The sequence below is a fragment of the Chiloscyllium punctatum genome, chromosome 32 (genome assembly GCF_047496795.1).
Source record: "Chiloscyllium punctatum isolate Juve2018m chromosome 32, sChiPun1.3, whole genome shotgun sequence".
In the NCBI taxonomy this organism is placed as follows: Eukaryota; Metazoa; Chordata; class Chondrichthyes; order Orectolobiformes; family Hemiscylliidae; genus Chiloscyllium; species Chiloscyllium punctatum.
In genome coordinates this window covers 36,200,202-36,223,829 of record NC_092770.1, presented here as the reverse complement: position 1 = coordinate 36,223,829, position 23,628 = coordinate 36,200,202, and the positions used below count along the sequence as shown (strand labels likewise).

At 37.6% G+C, this 23,628-nt stretch overlaps 1 protein-coding gene across 7 annotated transcripts in view; it reads right to left on the bottom strand.

Moving 5' to 3' along the window:
• Nucleotides 1–987: 987 nt before the first annotated feature.
• Nucleotides 988–23,628, bottom strand: part of LOC140458056 (dedicator of cytokinesis protein 4-like) — a 488,962-nt gene continuing 466,321 nt past the window's right edge. For 5 of the 7 annotated variants that reach the window (XM_072552082.1, XM_072552083.1, XM_072552085.1 and 2 more), the window contains 3 exons: nt 17,327–17,443; nt 13,529–13,608; nt 988–8,031 (listed from right to left, as the gene is read on the bottom strand). In XM_072552082.1, coding sequence (XP_072408183.1) covers nt 7,603–8,031; nt 13,529–13,608; nt 17,327–17,443 — 626 coding nt within the window. In that variant the 3' untranslated portion in view covers nt 988–7,602. The remainder of the gene's footprint in view (nt 8,032–13,528; nt 13,609–17,326; nt 17,444–23,628) is intronic. The other 2 variants (XM_072552088.1, XM_072552089.1) reach the window with 1 other exon arrangement.

Here is a 23,628-nt window from a genome sequence, read left to right as displayed (position 1 = left end):
ACACTTCAGTGGTCCAGGACATTGAAACTCGGACCTTCAGGTGACCATCCTCCAAGGTGGACTTCAGGACAACGGAATGTGGCTGAGCAGAGGTTGATAGCCAAGGTCGGTACCCATGGGGATGGCCTCAACCAGGACCTTGGGCTCATGTCACACTACAGGTGATCCCATTGCACTATACTCACACACAGACACTCCTACAGACACACACACACACACACACACTCCTACAGACCCTCTCTCATCCGCTCATCCCACACTCGTACATGCACCCTCTCACAGGCTTATACCACTTTACACTCACACTATACACATACGCTCACAGACACTCAAACCCCACCCCCACCCCAAACCCCCACACACACCCGCATGCACACGTACATATACAAGTTTGTGGGGTGAGTTTGTGCTTGCAGAATAACATTTTACTTTTCTCAAAAACTGCATGAATCCATGTCAGATTCTGTAAATCCATTTTTTAAGATTAGAATCATTGTGGCACAAATAATTTCACACAGGGCAGCTCACACTGCATTATCTGGGCCAACATGACACCAATTGTTCAAGATAACTTGAGAATGTAACTTCTATATGATCTGTGATTTACATATGAAAGAACTGAAACCAACATGCTCATTCTAAAAGATGAGAGTCTTAACAAACAATCCAGGTCTTTTTCAATATATAATTTCAGTTACATCACACTGTAAACTTTTGCTATAAATTCTGTGTCTTATGATCTTATACTCCACAACCACCTGATGAAGGAGGAACACTGAAAGCTAGTGCTTCCATATAAACCGGTTGGACTATAACCCGATGTTGTGATTTTTTAACTTAATTTTTACTTGCATCAACGTCTTGTTGCAATGTTAATAATTTTTTTTCAGTCTTCATTTTAAGAACACGAAACACATCTAAGCTTTAAAAAAAGAAACACCAACCTGACTTATGACATTAAAAAAAAAGTGTAAATTGAAAGTCAAATTGGAGATAAAATGCTTTATTTTCATTTGTGAACATTCTAAGATAGTCAATGTGCAATTAGCCATTGAAACCATTGCAAACCCTCCTCTATACAAAGTAGTCATATCTGGCAGTTTTGTATACAACATTCAAAGTGTGGAATCAGTGGATGATTACCAATGAAACACTATATATTGTGCTTCCAGTAATCAAAAAACACTGACTTACAGCAGGTCAACTTCATATATACAAAAATATCATACAAGACAATACTGTCAGCAAGTTTGATACAGTTTGGATATTTTGACACCTTATCAAGATTTAGGAAGCAAAATTAATTGTACAAACAATTTATTTTAATAAAATACAGTCATTTAGGCTTTCATGTGCTTTGACGACAAATTACATTACTCATAAATGATAAAATTCAGCTTGTTGCAAAAGGAACCAAGAGTTAGAGAAATCCAGTACTAGCATTTTAATAAATGCTCAATAAAATTAACATGTTCCTATGAGCTTACATATCATCACTAAACATCATATAAATACTAAACATATATTAGGAATTTGTTCTTCCAACATTCAATGTTGTAAGTTAATATGGCTGAATTCTTATAAAAACACTTATGTACAATCTTAATAGATAAACATTTGGCAATGCAACAACATTCACACTGTAATTTGCTTTAGTTTTAATATTAAAAAGGTCAATTTAAATGTGAAAACATCTACAGAAACTTTAATTATCGTAAAAACTGATTCACTAATCTTACTTTCTTCAGTTCACCCAAGTACTTTATTTTTTTAAAAAAACATACTATTTATTTTGCTTTCTTGTAGTACAAAGTCATTACACTGAAACATGGCATAGAAATAAGGTGTCCTACATTATAGATTGGAGATATTTTTAACTAATAATTAGGACAGACCAATGTTTTAATTAGTAGTTGGGTACAGCATGCACAAAGGCAACCTAGAGCAACTGGAATTTCCCAAAATAATGTGTTCAAGTGTTTGATTTTAGTAAATGCATTAACTTCTCAGGCCAGATTATTTTGAAAACTGGCATGTTTTAAGACATGGTGAAAAAAAAAGAAAATGCATGCTTTTAATCTAAAGTAACAACTAGCTTAGTAGCTGGATCTGGCCGCAAAGATAATTGGCATATTGAACTGTGTTTGGATAGCAAACAGATATTAAAATATTCTGAGCCTCTGAAGGAGGGTGCATTTGTTTAATTTCCTCCCAGGAAACCTCCTCTAACATAGCGGTAGTTTTCATTTACTACTGATCTTTTATTGAATTTTCCATGTTTTATTTAAACCAGTGCTACTAGACAAAATTGCACTGAACATCTACATACCAAAGCATGTATCCATAATGCTTTTTCTTAAAAAAACAGCAGCCATAAAAATGATAATTAATAGAACAGTAACATTAGTTGTTATATTTTACATTTACAAAAAGCAGATGTAGTTCGTCTATATCAATACCATAGAAATCCCGACCTTCCATACAATTGCAACATTGGTTTCCTTTTAACTGACGTTGCTCTTACATTATTGGTTTAATTAATTCCTTCAGAAAGTGAGATCACACATTTAGTTATTTTAAGTAATAAATGCAGCAGCAACAGGATTCCGTGATTTAATTTGAGCTTTTTTAACATCCTCTCTGTGACCATTACGTAAAGATTTCTTGCAGGCACCGAGATAACATATGAGTAATTTGAAATAACAATAGTCTACATGAATATTTCAAGATATTAATCATATACCCTTCTAAAATGGATATTCTATTTAAATTCAATGTGGGTATAGTGCACAGCAAGAGACAGCGAGTCAACTAACATTTTCTACTTGCCCGATGTCGCATTTTGTGGAAAAGAAAATTTGGCGAGCTTGCTGATGTGTTATCACCTGTGTTTTTTTTTGCTACCATCCAAGGTGAATTTTACTCTCAATTTGCTCAATATAAATAAGATGGCATTTAGAATGGCTAAAAAGGTTTGATGCAAATAGAGATACAGGGATAGATAGGTACATTATTTGAGGCTGCAAAATTTATGAAGTTTGCATTCTCTGTGAAAATGGGCTATTGTGATATTTGAAATCAAAGGGCGAGGTAAAACTAACAATCAAAACTGCAGGCTCATTCGTCTTTCCATACAAAACAAAAATGGAACAATTATCAATTGTAAATCTGAGGATTATCTGCACAAAAGTGGTAAATTGGTGTCAACAGAGAATCTAATAAACCTCAATTCCTTTAAGGAAATAACAGCCTCAGGTGGACATAACTGGACTGCCAGAAGATTTTGCAAAATAGGTCCATATGAAAGATTATTATTTCCATTCAAAACTATGGTTTGGGTATAGATGAGTATTAATCAATAGATTGGGAGAGGACAGGTGGGAAGAGCGTATATGGGAGATTGAAGGGTTAGTTTTGTGATCATTATTTCTAATTTACAGAAAAGACACAAAGCAATGAGGATAAATTAAAAGCAAGAGAATTAGTTAAAAACATTTAGTGGGTACAACAAACATTGGTGGGGTGAATACAGATAATGTATCGACGCTGCATCCATTCTAGTTTTGGCAAGAAATAATAAGCAAGATTCTAACACTTTCAGAATGACCCATTTGCAGAAAAGTAAAATCGAGCCAAGGATTAAGCATTAGTCAATGGCAGTAACCTTTCCTTGAATTCAAATGATTATGGGATTAAGATCCACTCCAGGACTTGAAGACATAATTGAACCTGAGGAAAGTGCTGTGTTTTGAATGAGATATTAGACTAGATTCCCTACAGTGTGGAAACAGGCCCTTCGACCCAACCAGTCCACACTGACCCTCTGAAGAGTAACCCACCCAGTCCCATTTCCCTCTGCCTAATGCACCTAACACCATGGGCAATTTAGCATAGCCAATTCACCTGACCTGCACATCTGGACTGTGGGAGGAAACCAGAGCACCCGGAGGAAACCCACGCAGACACGGGGAGAATATGCAAACTCCACACAGACAGTCACCCGAGGCTGGAATTAAACCTGGGACCCTGGTGCTATGAGGCAGCCGTGCTAACCACTGAGCCACTGTGCCACCCTAAATTAAATCCAGGCTCCACCTTTTTTTCTCATGTGGACATTAAAGGTGGGATGACATTAATTTGAAAGTAAGCAGGGGAGTTTTCCTGGTATCCTGAAAAATCTGTTACTCTATATGAATAAAACATTTTTACTTTGTAATTTGTCACCTTGTTTGTGTGATCCAGCCCTGTGCAAATTAGCTGTCAAAATTTCCCAACACTTTATTTCATGGTGAAAATTGCTATATCTTCCTTCCAAGTACTAGAGACCATCACAAGTAGGGCCACATGGTTTAACATCCAGTGTCAAAGTTTTGTATTACAGGAAAAGGCCAAAGAAAATTGTGCATTTCAGTCTACCAAGAAATTATAGTCACAGTGATCAAGCTAGTTATAGAAATAGACAAGATAAATCTGGAACATAAATTAACTTGTGAGAGTAGAATAGGGGAAACATAGGTCCAACAGTAGTTAAAGGTATGTCTATGATGGATTTCACACAATTCTCCATTAGAAAAACAGTGATTAGTGCAAAGAGTAGATGTTCAGATGGAACAGTGGAGGTGAACACCCAGGAGTTATGAGAAGAAATTTGATGCTGAAATATGGACGAAGTAAGTTGTGGGATCATTGTCAAAGGAAGTATCTTTATTGACTATCTCTGATTATGCTGAAGTGGTGATGGTGGGTTTTCTGAAACCACTATTGGTATAATACAAGTTAGAACAACTAAGACTCAACTATATTGGTAATGGAATGGAGTCACACATAGGTTCGACTCGGTGAGCATGTCAGATTTCCTTCCCTTGAAGACATTACTGAACCTGAAGATTTTTATAGCAACCAAGGTCAAAATATGTAACCGCCAGTGACAAATTTAAATTTGGCAGTTTTAACAAGTTGTTAAGATTTGCAACAGGACCTACATATTTTTGAATAAAGAAAACAGCAATTAAGATATTGTTTTGATGATTGAGAACAAGCTCACAAAATTTCTCAGTTTATATTTCCACCTGCTGCATCTTAAGCAAGTCTGTTTTTACATCGATATGAAAAAGGAATTGAATTGTTTGTTGCATTTGACTTGACCTATGATATAAAGCTTTAGCACAGGTCATTTTATGTCGGGTATCAATTGAATGAAAGTCACTGATTTAACTGCATTGTTCTGTAAAATTACTTAAATAGGTTATTTGCAGGTTTTTCACTGGATCACTGAGCAAACTGCCAGAATATATAAATATGCAATTTAGAATGTTTATGTAGAAGCATGCAGAGAATGATTGAGTAATGTTCTGAAAAATAAACCGCAATTATCTATGTATCTCAGTCTCTGAAGATTGCTTTAAATATCTGATCAGGAAAAACATACATTCCCTTCAAAAACAGAAAAAGCAGCCACATTATAGAACACTTCAGCTGAAAGCCTTTGAAATTTCGCAAGTAACCATTCTTCTAAAGTTCTCGTTGATAAACAGGTAGATTTGTATGGTCCACCAGCACATTCATAAAACATTTTTTGATCTAACTGTTTAAAGTCTTTTTTTTCCATTTTTAATGTTGAAAATATCTTCTTTTTGCCCCAACTTTGCTATTGACACTGTTCAAATTCCAAAAGCATGTTTAAAATGTACGTTCACTGTGTGCTATTATAATACATTGCTTCAAACATTCAACTTGTAATTTTTTCAAGAAATATACCTTTAGAGCATAAACATTCACTTCCCTTTTAAATTGACTTCGCTCTGAGTACTCTTACTCATAGATACTGTTTGTGCTTTTCGAAGATTATTCAAATTAGCCCTTTTATCACTTTTACAATCATTGTTAAAATGTAATGGAAATTTTTAAAACATTTGTCCTCTCCATTAATAATGACATTTTGAAATACTGAAGAAAAATTCCAGGAACTCATTTTGGCAACTCCTCTCCAAATTTTGCTTCATGGATAATATTTACTGTATGCGTTTGAACGATTACATTGCTAATAGTTTGGGCTGATGAAGGCTACTGGCACCAAATTAAGTAGTCCCTCTGTAAATGTAGCCAAATGCCAGACCAGAAATTTGATATACTCTGTTCAACCTAAAAGTATTCAGGCAGGCACTTGACTGACAAAGGAAATTAGAATTATTTTAACTAAGGTTGATAGGTTCTTGTTTTAATTACAAGGTCAGACAGTTTGTGATTTTTTATATTAAAGGGGAAAAGGAGACAAGATATTTCATATACTTCAACAATCTCATAAATAAGCCAGTCTGCAGAGTTAGATGATGACATTTCAGGCATCTACTTTCGGCTAATAAAAAGCTGATTGCCACAAAGATCACTGTCCCACAAACAGGACCCTCCCAAAGTCAATCCCAGACTGTAAAATTCAGAATTAAAAATGCAGAATTAATGGTACTTTTACACCATTAACCTCGCAAAAGCTTGTGTAAAGTTACAAATTACTTAACAAATTTTTCAGTACACGCGAACTGTGAAAAATGATTACCTATCTCAACTTGTACCCCAATTAAGGCAGCTGTAATTACTTTTGTGCAACAATATGGACACTGTTACATCAATATTTATAGGTGCAACTGGGAAAAATGATAAAAAGATAAATTGGTAGGGTAATCTGAGGCAAGGGAAGGAACATTATGTGAAACAATCACCACTTCTTTTAATGAATGGCCTATGTGCTGTTACTAAGTAAAGGATTTGGAGTCAAGTCATAAATTAGACAGTTTCTAACAAAGTAGTTTTTCTTCTTTCCTGTAATGCTGGACAATTAGCCAAAAGCTAATCGGAGGAAAACTGCCAGTTTTAAACACTTTTTGTTTCTTTGCCTTTTTTCAATGTGTAAACAAATTTAATTTTAAATACAATCTTTAAACAATTTCTTTACCCCTTACCCTAACTAATTTTGATGGAAAAATAGTAAGATGGATTTCCAAATGTGATATTTGAACAATTTGGTGAAAAACACAAATATTACAAGTGCAAATACTACAGTGTACTGAGCTCAAAAATAAAGTGAGACAGAGATAAAGATTGAGGAACAGAAAGAGGATGAAGGAGAGAGATAAATAAGAAATATCCCCTTCCAAATTAGTTTCAGGAGGGAAGCCACCTCTCATTCGAAAGTCATTATCATGAACGATGAACTATATGTGTTCTATTCTATATGTGCAAGTATCAAAATGGCAAACAAAGTGGAATGCAGACTCTATTTTTATATCAACTAATGTGCTTTCTTATAGATCCCTGGCGAACAGACATTAGACATAGTATAGCATTTGTGTCATTAGCACAAATGCAAATTGGGGAAAAAGGGGACTCCTCATTGCAACTGGATAACCATTCTGGTCACGTGCTAGTTACTTCTGTTTCTCCATCCTGACCTATTGCATAACAATGCTCCATTACATATCAGCAGAATCACTGATCAATGGGTACATACGTATGGTCAAAACGGTTTAAGTTTAAGGTGCCCACCTGGATTCTTTTGGCCAAATTAGCATTTAGGTTGAACAAAATTTTTGCCAGTATTCAGATTTTCTATAGTTGAGACACTTTTCGAGGCTGAGATCTGGGTCTGACAAGAATTTCATCCATTCGGTTTTCACCTTCTGACCTATGTACACGCAGTACATGGGGTTTAGGAGGGAGAGCTGGTGGCTCAGCATTGGGGGGAACAGACAGGCTATGAGGTAGAGGAGCTCGACGTCTTGACGTTCCAGTGCCATGTTCAGATAAGTTGTAACGTGGTGGCATACAAGCAAAGGTTTCATTCTCCCTTTTAATTAATTCCTCAGACCCAATTAAGGTGCATGTAATTGTTCCATCAGTCAAGGTGGTCTCGGTCACACTTCCCCTGCTCAGGGAAGAAATACCACTGCTACTGCTTCCAGACAGCACAGGGGAGTTGTAAACTGGCCCCAAGGATTGATAGTCAGTGGGAGAAGGAGTCAATGATTGAACAGAACTCTGTTGGAAAAGACAAGATGAATACACAGTTACAGGTTTCAATATCATAAGGGCAGATTGGTCTCACAGAATGTGTCCTATTACGCTTGAACAAACTTATAGAACTGCAGAATCCTAAAATATAGAAAGTACTCAAAATACAACAGGTTCTTCAATATTTCAATAGGCAATAGACAATAGGTGCAGGAGTTGGCCATTCTGCCCTTTGAGCTTGCACCACCATTCAATATGATCATGGCTGATCATTGAACTACGACCTAAACATGTTTCATTTCTTAAACAAACAATGCATTTTTGGGTATTCAACCTTTTTAACACAACTCAAACATGTTAGCCTATATCCATTTACAGATTCTTATGCATCTGTTTTGAATTTACACTACTTTCCTTCTTATAACTATGTTGTTTTTGCTTTTGTTGATATTAATTTTAAATTATTTTTGAGCTTAAACAAATTTGTTAGAAAGATGTGAACAATCTCAGCCTGATACATTTCATTAATACATTTCCACCGCGCTAGATGTGGATCAGGGGTTGGGAGTGATGATTACACACGACTTGCCTCAATGGGGAATATATGGCATCTCAGTTACTGTGATACACATTTTTGGGCGAAAATAGAAGCAATGAACAGTTGACATTACAAGCATCAGATCCAGAAAACACCATGGCCTCAATTTTCATACATGCTAGTGCAAGAATAATTACAGCTGTATTAGTACCCTGTGAACATATTTCCTGAAATATGCATTTCCTAAAATAAATTTCTATCTGAAACAAATTAGTAAATCCAGGAGTTTAACTCATGTCCTGAAAAGCCTTTCATTTATTTTTAACATAATGAATACTCTGGCTATGTCAACCCTGGCAATGCAAACACCTATATGTGCACAAGCATTGAACTACGACCTAAATATATTTCATTCGTTATGATCCCTGTTGAGACTAATAACTTAAAACACAACCTTTAAATATATTTTCTTTCCCCTCCTCCCCCCAACTCATTTTGGTGGAAAGAGAGTGAGGATTTCAAAACCTGATACTTTTTCAATTCGATGCCGATAACCATAAGACCATAAGACATAGGAGTGGAAGTAAGGCCATTCGGCCCATTGAGTCCACTCCGTCATTCAATCATGGCTGATGGGCATTTCAACTCCACTTACCCGCATTCTCCCCGTAGCCCTTAATTCCTTGTGACATCAAGAATTTATCAATCTCTGCCTTGAAGACATTTAGCGTCCCGGCCTCCACTGCACTCCGCGGCAATGAATTCCACAGGCCCACCACTATCTGGCTGAAGAAATGTCTCTGCATTTCTGTTCTGAATAAACCTCCCCTAATTCTAAGGCTGTGTCCACGGGTCCTAGTCTCCTCGCCTAATGGAAACAATTTCCTAGCATCCACCCTCTCCAAGCCATGTATTATCTTGTAAGTTTCTATTAGATCTCCCCTTAATCTTCTAAACTCCAATGAATACAATCCCAGGATCCTCAGCCATTCCTCGTATGTTAGACCTACCATTCCAGGGATCATCCGTGTGAATCTCTGCTGGACACTCTCCAGTGCCAGTATGTCCTTCCTGAGGTGTGGGGACCAAAACTGGACACAGTACTCCAAATGGGGCCTAACCAGAGCTTTATAAAGTCTCAGTAGCACAACAGTGCTTTTATATTCCAACCTTCTTGAGATAAATGACAACATTGCATTCGCTTTCTTAATCACGGACTCAACCTGCATGTTTACCTTTAGAGAATCCTCGACGAGCACTCCCAGATCCCTTTGTACTTTGGCTTTATGAATTTTCTCACCGTTTAGAAAGTAGTCCATGCTTGTATTCTTTTTTCCAAAGTGCAAGACCTCGCATTTGCTCACATTGAATTCCATCAGCCATTTCTTGGACCACTCTCCCAAACTGTCTAGATCCTTCTGCAGCCTCCCCACTTCCTCAGTACTATCTGCCTGTCCACCTAACTTCGTATCATCGGCAAACTTCGCTAGAATGCCCCCAGTCCCTTCATCCAGATCATTAATATATAATGTGAACAACTGCGGCCCCAACACTGAACCCTGCGGGACACCGTTTGTCACCAGCTGCCATTTCCTGGATCCAGGTGGATTGGAAACAGGGTTTTCAATATTCAGCAATATTCCAAGATACATGATGTTCATAAGGGCTTCCTCCGCATTCTTCCTCTGGCAACGTGAATCACACAGGCCTTCTATCTAGGTAGATATGCTAACTAGCTAATCTCAAGAGTCTGAGGGGCAGGAAAATCAACGTTTTGGGCAAATACCCTTCATCAGCAATTGGCTTTTGGCCAAAACATCAATTTTGCTACTCCTCAGATGCTGTCTGACCTGCTGTACTTTTCTAGCACCACTCTAATCTTGACTAAACTCCAGCATCTGCAGTACTCACTTTCTGCCATTCTCAAGAGTCCAATTCTTGTCTTGGAACTAAATTGACAATTTAAAGCAAAATTGTTATAACAATCTACACTGCTGACACATAGACTGCTGCCGACAAAGAAAAAGAAATCATTTGTACGACCTCAGTAAAACAATCAAACATTTGACAATTAACATTTAAATCATCCAGGCTTCCTTTCAGACAAATTTCAGAACAGGTTACATGAGTGGCTCACTGGTAAGCACTGCTGCTTCACAGCACCAGGGTCCCAGTTTGATTCCAGCCTTGGACGACTGTCTGTGTGGAGTTTACATCTTCTCCCTTTGTCTGCGTGGGTTTCCTCCCACAGTCCAAAGATGTGCAGGCCAGGTGAATTGGCCATGCTAAACTGCCCCATCGTGTTAGGTGCATTAGTCAGAGGGAAATGGGACTGGGTGGGTTACTCTTTGGAGGGTTGGTGTGGACTTGTTGGGCCAAAGGGCCTGTTTCCACACTGTAGGGATTCTAATCTAATCCCTTTCATTTTACCTTAAATTACAGGTAGAGGTCCAAACATCACAACCTAATTAAGCTTGTAATTTTAATAGCTTCCATCCCAAAACCAAAATAGTATGTCTATATGATATAATAATTAGAACATTATAACACAGCACTGTAACAATTAACTGCACTGCATCACACAACGATGCAGAATAAAAAATCACTGTCATAATTTCACAACTTCACAGTGAAAATAATATTAATACAATTAGAAAAAGGTTTGGGAAACGTGTAGATTCAAATTTGTGAAACATTAACCTTAAGCTACATTCTTATTTCAGGCTGCTACGTCACACCTTATCCCCGGGTTTTCCATCTCTCCAATTTTATTGTATGAACTGATTTTTTAGAAGATATTTACAGCATACTTGTCTCTTCATTGTTTTAATGCTTCTATTATTTAATTGAGATGATCAATTTTACTATTTAATATTTCCTCTTTGTCAATTTTCTTTTTGCTTTTTATTTGCCTTTTGTATAAAATGCACCAACACTGTCATTGTATCAATATGGCTTTCTGTCCTCTGTCCCCTTATTTTACCATCTTGAAGAAAACAAATCATTAATAGTTTTTATTTACCGTATATTAATTGCACTGGTAAGTATTTTCAGCTCTTCACATTTTTATTTTAGAAACATAATTGCTGGACACATCGGGAAACAACCCAGCTATTAAAATTACAATATCTGCAAAGGGTATGCATCCAAATTTTAATTTTTTTGGTCTCTCCAAAGATTTTACCTGAGTTTTTGTTTTTTTAAATGTATTTCTAATGTCAATTTTTTTTGCTTTTGATGTGCAAAATACTTTCACAAAGAATGCAATAATCTCTCACAGAAATAAGTGAAGAGCATCATCGATAATGCAAAGACCAGCTAACAGACATGAGAACTACAATACTGCTGGAAAGATGAAATGTCTCAATGCTACAAAATGCATTAACAAAGTACCAGTCACAAATCAATTGCTGCCTTAAATGGAACAACTATGTTTATGGTGTAGCACCTGCCTTCTATCATCTTGTTTTACTGTTACATGTCAATGAGCTATATATTTCAAAAATGATTTGGAACTTAAGCTGACTCTGAAGGACATGAGATAAGGTGGATGTTGTTAGGTATTTCATATATAATAGTGCCAATGAACTCAAATGGTAACTTGGACAGACAATTAATCAGATATAAGTGGAAACAGATTCTGAAAGAAGTTTTAGACAACAATTTGAGTTCATTGAACTCTCATTCCTCTCATTCTATTCTGTTTTTATATATTGGTTTTGATTGTCATTTCTTAGGTGACAGACTGCCACACACACAAAATCCATGAATTCTCATCAGGCAAGTCCAACAAGTCCACACCGCCCCGCCGAAGCGCAACCCACCCATACCCCTACATCTACCCCTTACCTAACACTACAGGCAATTTAGCATGGCCAATTCACCTGACCTGCATATCTTTGGACTGTGGGAGGAAACCGGAGCACCCGGAGGAAACCCACACAGACACAGGGAGAATGTGCAAACTCCACACATTCCCGCCTCAGGGATGGGCCTGAGGCAGGAATTGAACCCAGGTCTCTGGCGCTGTGAGGCAGCAGTGCTAACCACTGTGCTACCGTGCCGCCCCTAAACAAAGCAGATTGTATGAAGCCTGCCAGAAAGGTCAATGAATATATTTGAGACAATTTATCGAGAGAGCAATGCCTGTAATTCAACACAGCACATATGCATAGAGTTCAACTATCTCCAATGTTACAGTAATATGCAGGATTAAGTAAATGTGATTTCCCAACTACACTGATAACAAAATTGATTCAGTTCTGCAAACTTCAATGCAAATGAAGGAATCAGACCTTTAATTACATATATTTAACAAATGAATACCCAGACGTATAAGCTATCTATATTCATATGCAGACATATTTTTCTTGATTTAAAACAGAAATTCTTCCGTGCATTGAACACTTGACATATTGACATGCTGTGTATACATGTATTGTATTTATATTTGTTGAAACATCATTTATCATTAATTTACACATCAACTATTTGATTAAGGATCTCCAAACAATATTCCACAGACCAGATACAGCTGCTGTATCCTGACAATTCAGCCCAAAATGCCAAGGTAAAATAGATTTGATTTATGTCTGTATTTGTTAGTTATTGTTCTTTCCTGTTTGAAGGTTAGTGTCCCTACCCCAAACCAAAAGTCCTACGTTCAAGTCCCATCTGTTCCAGGTGTATGTCATAACATTTCTGAATAGGTTTGTTAAAAAAAAATCCCTATTCTGTTTGAATTGTCCAATATGAAAATTGGGTAAAGATTGTTCTTAGTATCATTGCCTTATTGGTGAATAACTCTGATACTGAAACAATAACTTCCATTTCTACCGATGTCCTGCGATAGTCCAAAAACTGTTGTTTACATAAAGCTTATTTATGTTCCCAACACTTCATGCTACAAACTCATGCAGGCTCAAAGTTAAACTATGTAAACACAGCTACATTGTATCATACTGCCTTTGCGATTAAAAGACATACCTTATGAGGAGATCTGGGATGGGCAGGAGGTGTTTCAAATGCCTGTGGAGAAAAGGACCTGTATGTCTTTGCAGGTGAACCTGTAGTATTAAATTTAAAAAAAAAATAAGTGCTGATAGTTCACAGAGGTGAAATTATTATTGTAGATCACTATTTACTATAAGAAAATTGAATTAGAGAACTTCACCTATTAACATTGACAAACGCCACATTAAGAGGGAAGCAGAAAATATGTGGCAACTACAGAAGCATGGTTAGTCCTTGCTTACAGACTTGTGGTAAAAGGTATTTTCCATTAAAAATGAACATTGAGCTAAGCTGATATAACTGTTGCCAGACCTGTAAATAGTCTGCTATTTCTGCTGACCAACACTAACCTACACTCCTGCAACAGTCCTACCAAACAATTAAGTTTCCCAGCCCAAAGTATCATTACCACTAAGATGTAAACAATCTGTTGTCCAGAATATAATGTACAATAAGGATTTTAATTATTGCTTAAAGCAAGTTTGGACTTTTACTTTAGGCATTACAAATATTAATTTCAAAAGGTATTGATGTTATGAGTTAATTTTTTAAGCCCCATCTCAAACTGACACCTTATATGTGCATGACTTCATGGACTACCAAGGTAGTATTTGCTGGGTGAATGGCAAACATTTTAATACCACTCAGGAAGGAGTTGGATCCCCAAAAAATCTCACTGAGAAAAATATAGCAAATACGATATAATTTATTCTTGCTATAATGTTGCCACTAGAGTTCTGAGAGGCTGAGTATCCACAAAGATACTTTTATTTGTTTTTAAGTTGTGCCTTTAGCATAGCAAAGCAGTCCTTAGTACTTCACAGAGGCATGAGAAAAAAATGGATGCTCAGTGAAAGAGGGTGTTAACAGGATGACCGAAGATTTCATGAAACAACAGGTAACAGGGGTTTTACATAGAACATTTCTGATGGGAAGCCCATCAATGATGGAGTGAGAGGGTGTAAGGGTGGGGATTACACAAGACATCAGATGCAGAGGAATAGAATGTTTCTAAGAGTGGCTCATGGAGGGATTTTATATGAGGATGAGAATTCTAAATTATTTGAGGAGTTGTGAGTTCAGGGAGGGGGAAGAGGAGAGGAGTAAAAGGCATGATATACAAGTGGAATTGGTGTAAGAAACAAAATAGATTGCAGAGTTTTGACCCAACTGCACTTTATTCTTGGAGATGGCAAATTCATCATGAAAAGTTTGGAATACGGGGAAATGTACAGCAGACCAAGTCAGTACCAAATGAACTAATGTAGTTATGAAGGTAGAAGGCCTGTGACCATTGGTGTGCCAAAGGATCGATGCTGGGTCTACTGCTTTTGTCATTTTTATAAATGAATTGGAGTGAACATAAAAGGTATAGTTAGAAAGTTTGCAGATGACACCAAAATTGGAGGTAGAGTGGACATCGAACGTTACCTCAGAGTACAATGGGATCTTGATCTGATGGGCCAAGGGGTGAGGAGTGGCAGATGGAGTTTAATTCAGATAATCATGAGGTGTTGCATTTTGGAAAGACAAATCAAAGCAGGGCTTATACACTTATAGGAAAAGTCCTGGACAGTGTTACTGAACAGAGAGACCTTGGAGTGCAGGTTCATAGTTCCTTGAAAGTGGAGTCGCAGGTAGATATGATAGTGAAGGTGGCATTTGGTATGCTTTCCTTTATTGGTCAGGGCATTGAGTATAGGAGTTGGGAGGTCATGTTGCGCTTGTACAGGACATTGGTTAGGCCACTTTTGGAATACTGCATGCAATTCTGGTCTCCCTCCTATTGAAAGTATCTTGTGAAACTTGGAAGGGTTCAGAAAGGATGTACCAGGATGTTACCAGAGTTGGAAGATTTGAGCTACAGGCTGAATAGGCTGGGGCTGTTTTCCCTGGAGTGTCAGAGGCTGAGGGATGACCTTATAGATTTACAAAATCATGGAAACATGGATAGGAATATTAGAGAAGGTCTTTTCCCTGGGGTAGGGGAGTCCAGAACTAGAGGGCATAGGTTTAGGGTGAGAGGGGAAAGATATAAAAGGAACCTATGGGGCAACTTTTCCACACAGAGGGTGGTGCGTGTATGGAACGAGCTGCCAGAGGAAGTGGTGGAGGCTGGTACAATTACAATTACAAAATTTTAAAAGGCATCTGGATGGGTATAAGAATAGGAAGGGTTTAAAAGGATATGGGCCAAGTGCTGACAAATGGAACGAGATTGGGTTAGGATATCTGATCGTCATGGATGAGTTGGACCGATGGGTCCATTTCCGTGCTGTACATCTCTATGACTCAACGACATCAGGCAGCGTTTTGGTGGAGGGTATGCATTTTGGGTTGAATAAAAGGTGAAGTTTTAAACACTCTAATTCATTAAATAAAATAACAAAATTGGTTTGAAATATGTAAACTAAGTCTGACATGGTAGGTTTTAAATTATTCCTTTAATTACACATTCATGATGATAGTACTCTCACCATTCTCCACTCCATTGTCATTTGAAGGCACATCACAAATACACCAAAAAAAACTTGACAAATGTCTTGAAATCTCATCAAATATAAATAAAAAGTAATGCAAATGAGAATAAAAGATGCTTTTAAGTTAATTAAAAGAACCATCAAATTAAAAGAAAAGTACTGTAGGTGAAATACAAACAAGAAATGCTGGAAAAACTTGCCAAGTCAAGGGAGTCTCTGTAACATCATGGTCTAAACCTTCTTCACTTTGAACACCCCTTTGTCACCACCACCATTACCACCCTCCACCCACCTCCACTATGGGATCTTCCAATACACTTGCTCCTTTATGTACTTTCTGCTTAACTGTCCAAGGCTACAAACATTTCCAGATGAAGCAGCAAATTACCTGTATGTCTTTCAACTAAGTCTAAATATTTTTCTAATCAACCTATCCAGAGATGTTATTACACACCTTTGGAGCAGGTGGAACCTGAACTCAGGCTTCCTTGCTCAGAGGTAGGGATGCTACCACTGCACCACAAGAACCCGCAATGGTGTTTGCTGCTCTCAATTTTTGGCCAGACCCAAAAGCATTCTGGGTGATTACTTTGTAAAATACCTCTTTCCCATAATGACCATAATTATTCCTTTGGTCTCTTGCTGTTTCACCATTCTACTTTCATTTAAAGATTGACAGTCCTAGGCCTGTTGCAGTGTTCCAGCAAAGCTTGAGGTAATCTGAAGGACAGGAAGCTCATTTCTTGACTTGGGACTTAACCACCTTCAGGACTCAATCTTGATGACCTTAGATCGTGAACACTTTCCTCAATATTGATCACATGGTCAACACTTTCCTTCCATTTTATCTGCCAAAGCACCTTGTTTGCCTGGTTTTGCTCTCAGCAGGGCTGACCTATTTTCTGCTATGAACATCTGTCACTAACATCTGCTCTCAATCTAGATCACTTCTCTATTGCCATTAGCATTCCTGTTGCCATTGCTTTGTGCCAGACCATTTGTTTCACTTGCTCCTCCTTCCTTTATTTTGATACCATAAAACCAATCACCTTTCCACGCTCGTCAGTTCTGAAATAGTGTTATATTGGACTCAAAACATTAAATCAGATCCTTCCTCCACAAATGTTGGCAGAGCAGCTGGGTTTCTTCAGCATTTTCTGTTTGTATTATAGAATAACGGCCATTCTGATTCGCTGTGCCAGTAGTCTTCATATAAATTTCTTCAAGTGGTTTTGTCAAAATGCCAAGGTTTGGCCATTAACTGATTTGGAGATTGACTACATTATTTTACCTGTATGTGGTGGCCTGGGTGGGACAGGAGGTGACACCAGCCTTGCACTGTCTGGTACACAGTTTCGAGCTTCCTTACCACTGTCTAGACTCCAACTACTAGGAGTTGGATTCATTACTGTGAAAGAATAATACATGCACTGTTTAAAGTCCTGTAACGAGTCCCCAATTAATTTATTCCATTCTTTTACGTTTGCGGTTATATCTTTCAGTGGATTGGCTTGTGTTCATTAACATATATTAGCTTTCAAGTTCCACAAAATCTCCAATTTAAAATTTTCATCCTTCTATTCAAATCCTTTAAACCTTGTGCTCCATACCCCTGTAAGTTTCTTTATACTTTCATTTCTCCTTCAATGCTAATGTTCTCTAAATTTGACCAGTTAAGAATCCTGTATTCCATTCGCTTTAACTTGTTGGCCCTCCCTATAGCTCGCCAGGTCCCAATACCTCGAACATCTTACTTCTCTGCTTCTACATCTTCCAAGATCCATCTCTTTGGCTACATTTTTGGTCCATCCTGCTAAAAAAGACCTTTGGCTCAGAGTTCAGTTTTGTCAGACTAGGTCTCTATGAAGTGACTTGGGATTTTTTTCCAGGTTAAAGGCAATAAATTATTGCTGTAAATAGGCATATATTTCAAAATGCATATAGCTGAAAGGTTGTCATGCACTACGAATTATACTACATTGGTGTATGACGCATAATAATTTTCCACGAATATTTATCTGAATACTGGATGTAATAAATAGAAATATTAATGAACTGGAGCACTCTAAAGATACTGGTTTTGGGTGGGGGGGGGCGGAAATGTTGTATTAGTGCATTGTCCCACTTTTGTCCCAAAATGCTTGGGAATATTCAATCAGGGAAGCTTTATCATCAATACAAATGAGAGACAGAATCTGTGATGAGCTGTACCTCCAATCATTGATGGCTCTCCCCCTATCAGTTTACTGTTGATTTGTTCATAACGTGTATGTTGTGACCAAGGGTGTACAATTTATACATATCATATGGGTGTTGGTAACTTTTGAAGATTTTTTAAAATCCCAAAACAAGGTCAGAGAGTAATTCTGGAAGTTACCTAATTGAGTATGTGTCGGAGACCAGGTGACTGTAAAATCCCCTCTAGTATTAATGGAAATCTGGGCACAACAGTTTTTTTTTGTAATTCATTCATGGGATGTGTGTGTGGCTGGCCAAGCCAGCATTTATTGCCCAGAGGGCAGTTAAAAGTCAACCACATTACTGTGGGTCTAGAGTCACACGTAGGCCATATCGGGTTATAATGGCAGATTCCTTCCCTAAAGGACATTCGTGAACAAATGGATTTTTCCAACAACTGACAACGGATTCACGATCATCATTGGACTCTTACTTCCAGATTTTACTGAGTTCAAATTATACCATTTGCCTAGGTGGGGTTCAAACCCAGGTCCCCAGAATATTACCTGGGTTTCTGAATTAATGGTCTGGTGAAAATACCACTAGACCATTGCCTCCCCTAACAGGCAGAGCAAATGAATTAGACTGCAAGGTTTTGTTTCCGGTTCAGAAGAATTTGGGATTTTATTTTTGCTCAGTTCAGAGGATACTGGCTTTGAGTTTACAAACAAGTTTAGTTTGTCTCCTGGAGAAAGGATTCAGAGCAGGTCAGCAACAAATCACCTCAACAGAAGGGTTTAAGATTGTGAAGCTTGTAAGACAGGAAAAAATGGTTAGAAATCTGCAGATTATTAGAAAAGAGAACATTTAGACTCTCAGATTTGTGAGAAGTTCATGTCAACAGATTTGGTAAGGACTCATTTAACTGTGCCCACAATCAATGGAAAAGAACCTAGAATTAGTTATTTAAATAAAACCTTAGAGTTAACAAATTGAAAATATGTTTTACTGTGTGTTTTGAGATCAATTTAACTGCCTGTGATATTTGGATCGTTGTTTTTATTTCTTTTGTGTAATACACTTCCATCCTGTTGTTAAAGGAAATATGCAGCCTCATGGGATTGCCTCAGTGACTAACTAACTATCACATTAACCAATTAAACAAAAATAAACTAACAAGCCAGATTTCATTCTAAAATCTGACTTGTTCAGTCGCACCATGAGATGGGATCATAAACTATTGTTAGCAAGCATAGGAAAGAAACCGTCTCCGATTCCTTAAGCAGTGAGCTGTAGGGAAGGTAAATGGTGGTGGTGCACAATTCTCCATGTCTAAAGCTGCCTGAGACTTTTACTGGGGTTCAGGCAGTTTCAGGTCAGCTGGGGCCTAGGGGAAGAGCTGGCTACAAGGCCTGGAGCAGGTTGGGAAGTAGGTGGTGGCAAAGGCAAGGAGGGGGAGGCTGCAGGTTGGAAGAGGAAGGTAATAACAGTGAGGGAGAGGGAGATTGCAACTGGCAGGAAGAGTTGACTGCAAGAGGGAGAAGAGGAAGAGGTTGATGCAGGGATGGGGAGAGAAGGAAACCACAATGGGGATGAAGTGGTGGCTATGAAGTGGCAAATAGGGACTGCAAGTGATAGGAGAAAAATGGAGGCTGCACTGGAAAGAACAGTGTCCAAAAAGGAGAGAAAACTACTTTAAACTGTCAACAAATTAATATGCAGTTACTTAGGGCCAACGAACTTGAAATTGCTGATGAGATGAATTCCTTGAAAATTAATATGGAATCTCTAGCTTTACACTGCACAAGCTCAGGGGCTAGAAGTATAAAAATGCGATGTATTCCCTTGTAACAAAAACTGTCAATTATTCAATTCAAATCCAATACTGAGATCAGAGATGATGAAAATAAAGCTTTTAACTGCCTGGTTAAAATCTTCTAGCATTGTACATGTGGACTAGAAGCAGATTAGTTGTGACCTCAACAGTCTGCAGATTTTAGGGCTGGCCATGGCTAAAGTTAACATAAAGTGTCCAAAAGTGGTTCTCAGTTGACATAAAATGGCTGAGGAAGAGTTTCAACTAAAATTGCAGACTTCCATAGCCTAATGGTTGAACTTAAACTATAAGTTGGAGTAATGATCACTTGTGTAAAAGAAGTGATGTGAAGGAGCCGGTGTTGGTCTGGGGTGGACAACGTCAAAAATCACACAGAGAATTTAATTCTGTGTCCTTTTATTCTCTCTCACTAGCTGCCTGAGGAAGGAGAGGTGGCTCTAGAAGCTTCCGGTTTCAAATAAACCTGTTGGACCATAACCCGGTGGCATGTGATTTTTGACTGTGCAAAAGAAAGTAAATCTCATGAACTTGGATAAAAACAAAACAGAGGATCTTGTGAAATGCATACAATGGAGTCCTGCTGGATAAGAACTATATTTCTGTAGACATTCAGTCTCAGGCAGTTAGACTTTTAACAAGATAGCGGGGGTCGAGATTAGAGTGGCGCAGGAAAAGCACAGCAGGTCAGGCAGCATCCGAGGAGCAGGAGTTGATTTTAACAAGATAGCGCTGAGTAACTGGTACAGCAGCTAACATTTGGAATGTGGTTGAGTAAGACAGGTTGGGAAGGCCTGGATAAGGGAATCTGGTAAACATCCTTGGACAACCTATAGCTATCATGGACAGATCTCACAATCACATGATTCATCTGGTTGGAAATATGTATAATCATACGATTGGTTTGTAACAACCAAAAGTGGGCTAAAAGCAAAAGTATTAAAACTGGACAAGTCCCTGAAATGCACAAAGCTTTCTTCTCACAATAAACTCTCTGATGCTATAAGCAAACCTGGGTATGAAGTGATCTTATATATCTTATTTAGTCATTACACCCAAATACAGGCATGTTTAGGGTGATGGCATTGCATGTGTAGAAATGGGTCAGTTATTTTGTAAAGAAATCTTTGCTGCTAACAGTGGATCTTGGGTTGAGGAATGACAGATGGAGTTTAATGCAGATAAATGTGAGGTGTTTTAGTTTGGTAAGAAAAACCAAGACAGTTAATGGTAGGGCCCGAGGGAGTGTTGTCGAACAGAGACACCTGGGCATACACGGACATAGTTCCTTGAAAATGGCATCGCAGGTAGACAGGGTGATGAAGAAGGCGTTTGCCATGCTTCATTGGTCAGAGCATTGAGTATACGAGCATGAGAGAGCACAGACAAGATTAATAGCCAAGGTTTTTTTCCTTCATAGGATAAGTGAGTCCAAAAGTAAAGGGCATTGATTTAAAGAGAAAGGAGAAAACTTTAAAAGGGATTTGAGGGGCAACTTTCTTTCACAAAGGGTGATGTGTATATGGAACAAGCTGTCAGAGGAAGTGGTGGAGGCAGGTATGATTACAATATTTAAAAGACATTTGGACAGCTACATGAATTCGAAAGGTTTAGAGGGAAATAGGCCAAATGCAGGCAATGGCACTAGTTAAGTTTAAGAAAGCTGGTTGGCTTTCTGTTTCTGTGCCTATCTTATGCCACCTCAAAAGCAAATCTATCTGAAAATTAATGCTTTCCTTGTGCAGTATGGCTTTAAGTTTAATGCTGCATAGATAAATATTGAGAATATTTATTGAATTATTCTGATTATACATCTGTGAGTGTCCAAATTCCCCATACACCCTCACAAATACAGAAGACATTGTTATAACTTGACTGTATCACTCAATGAAGGAGCTAGTAAGAACAGAAAAGGAAAAAGCCAAAAAGAAAAGCTTGAAGGAATTTAAGTGTTAAAAAAAGTTCCTTCAGCCCATGTACTGCTCATTCCAAAAGTTAAAATTCAGCATTAATTAGTTGTGTTATGAAGTTGAAGACATGTACTGTATCTTAAAGAGAGAGTGAATGCTGTTTTGCATTAAGAGCTTATAAACACCTGTCATATGCCTAACTAGCAGTCCCAGATTGTACTGGAAAATTGAAAAGATGTAACATTTGGCTGTGGTATAGATATCTGAGTTGGTTGCTGTTTTGACAACAATTTGAATTTAACCAGTTTAAATTATGCCCCAGGATACTAAAACCCAATGAGTTAGAATTTATTGTTTTTGTCAATAACAAACCAATGACAGGATCCAATGTTGGGGGGTACAAAAAAGCAGGCAGTTTGAAAATCAGACAAAGTAACTGCCATCGAGAGAGATAAAGAGACCCAAAAGATTGAAAGACTCTCTATCAAAGGTACCTTTTTCATATGAAACATCATCACAGTAAAACGAAAGATGACAACCCAGGGAGATCTTCAGTTGAAGGAAGAAAGACAGCAATGATGATAGTCACTGTATGGTTTTGAAATTAAATTGATGTAATTTTAATAACTTTGTTGGAACAGTATATTGTTAGAGTTGGAGACAGATAATAAGCAGTTAAGAGAAAGAGGGTTTAGAGTTGTGAACAGGTGTTGTTTAATGTTCACTTTTAGAGTTAAAGAATAAATTGATATTATTTTCTTTAAATAGTGGAATTTGAGAGTTCTTTATCACTCATATTTTAAATAGGTTATGAGGCGAGGTGAACTGAGCTTTTCTGGGTGTTTGGTTTAATTAGCAGTTCACTTCTGTGTTGTAACAAACTATGTGTGTGGACAGAGCAGTGATGTGTGAAACCTAACAGACATTTATAAAATTCTGCACAAAGGAAGGTGAAATGGATAACATTTGTACTTTATGATTGGTGCTGTAATGGTCAATTATGAAGCTGAGATACTCAAAAATTGCACACCACTTGTTCTACCATGGCAAATAAAAATTTTAAAAGATAACAGAATATTGAACTACATAGCAAAAATGTTTAACTTGAATCCATCAAAATTGTAAGAACTTTATGTTCTGGTCAAACCAACTCAAGTTCTGTGAACAGTTCCAATCGTGGGAAATGAGAGACAATGGAGAGAATACAGAGATAAGCTATCAAATCACTCTCAAACACTTTGATCTCCACAAGAGGCACCTGAGAAATAAAGTTACAGATAGGAGAGTGGAAAGAAGCAATTTCAGAATGTTGCTTTAAATTGAACAAAGAGAGTACTGCAAGCATTCACAGCTACAAAGTAAGTACATTTAAGACAGTATCAGGAAACTATTCTTTGAAAAACAGATAATCAATGCAATAAATATTTTCTCGAGTAGTGCAGGTAAAAATCCTAGATTCATTTAAGATACATTTCAATGCTGAAATAGAAAGACTATGGGGTATTTCAGGATGAAAGGATAATGGTGGCCTGCGGGTTCTCCTCATCTGAACATTCTGATCTTGTGTTCAATTTCTAGACTGAGCAACAGATATCTATTGTCCAATACTAATTAACAACGATGTTACTTACTGAGAAAAAAAAGATATATTTAGAAAGGAAATTACAGCAT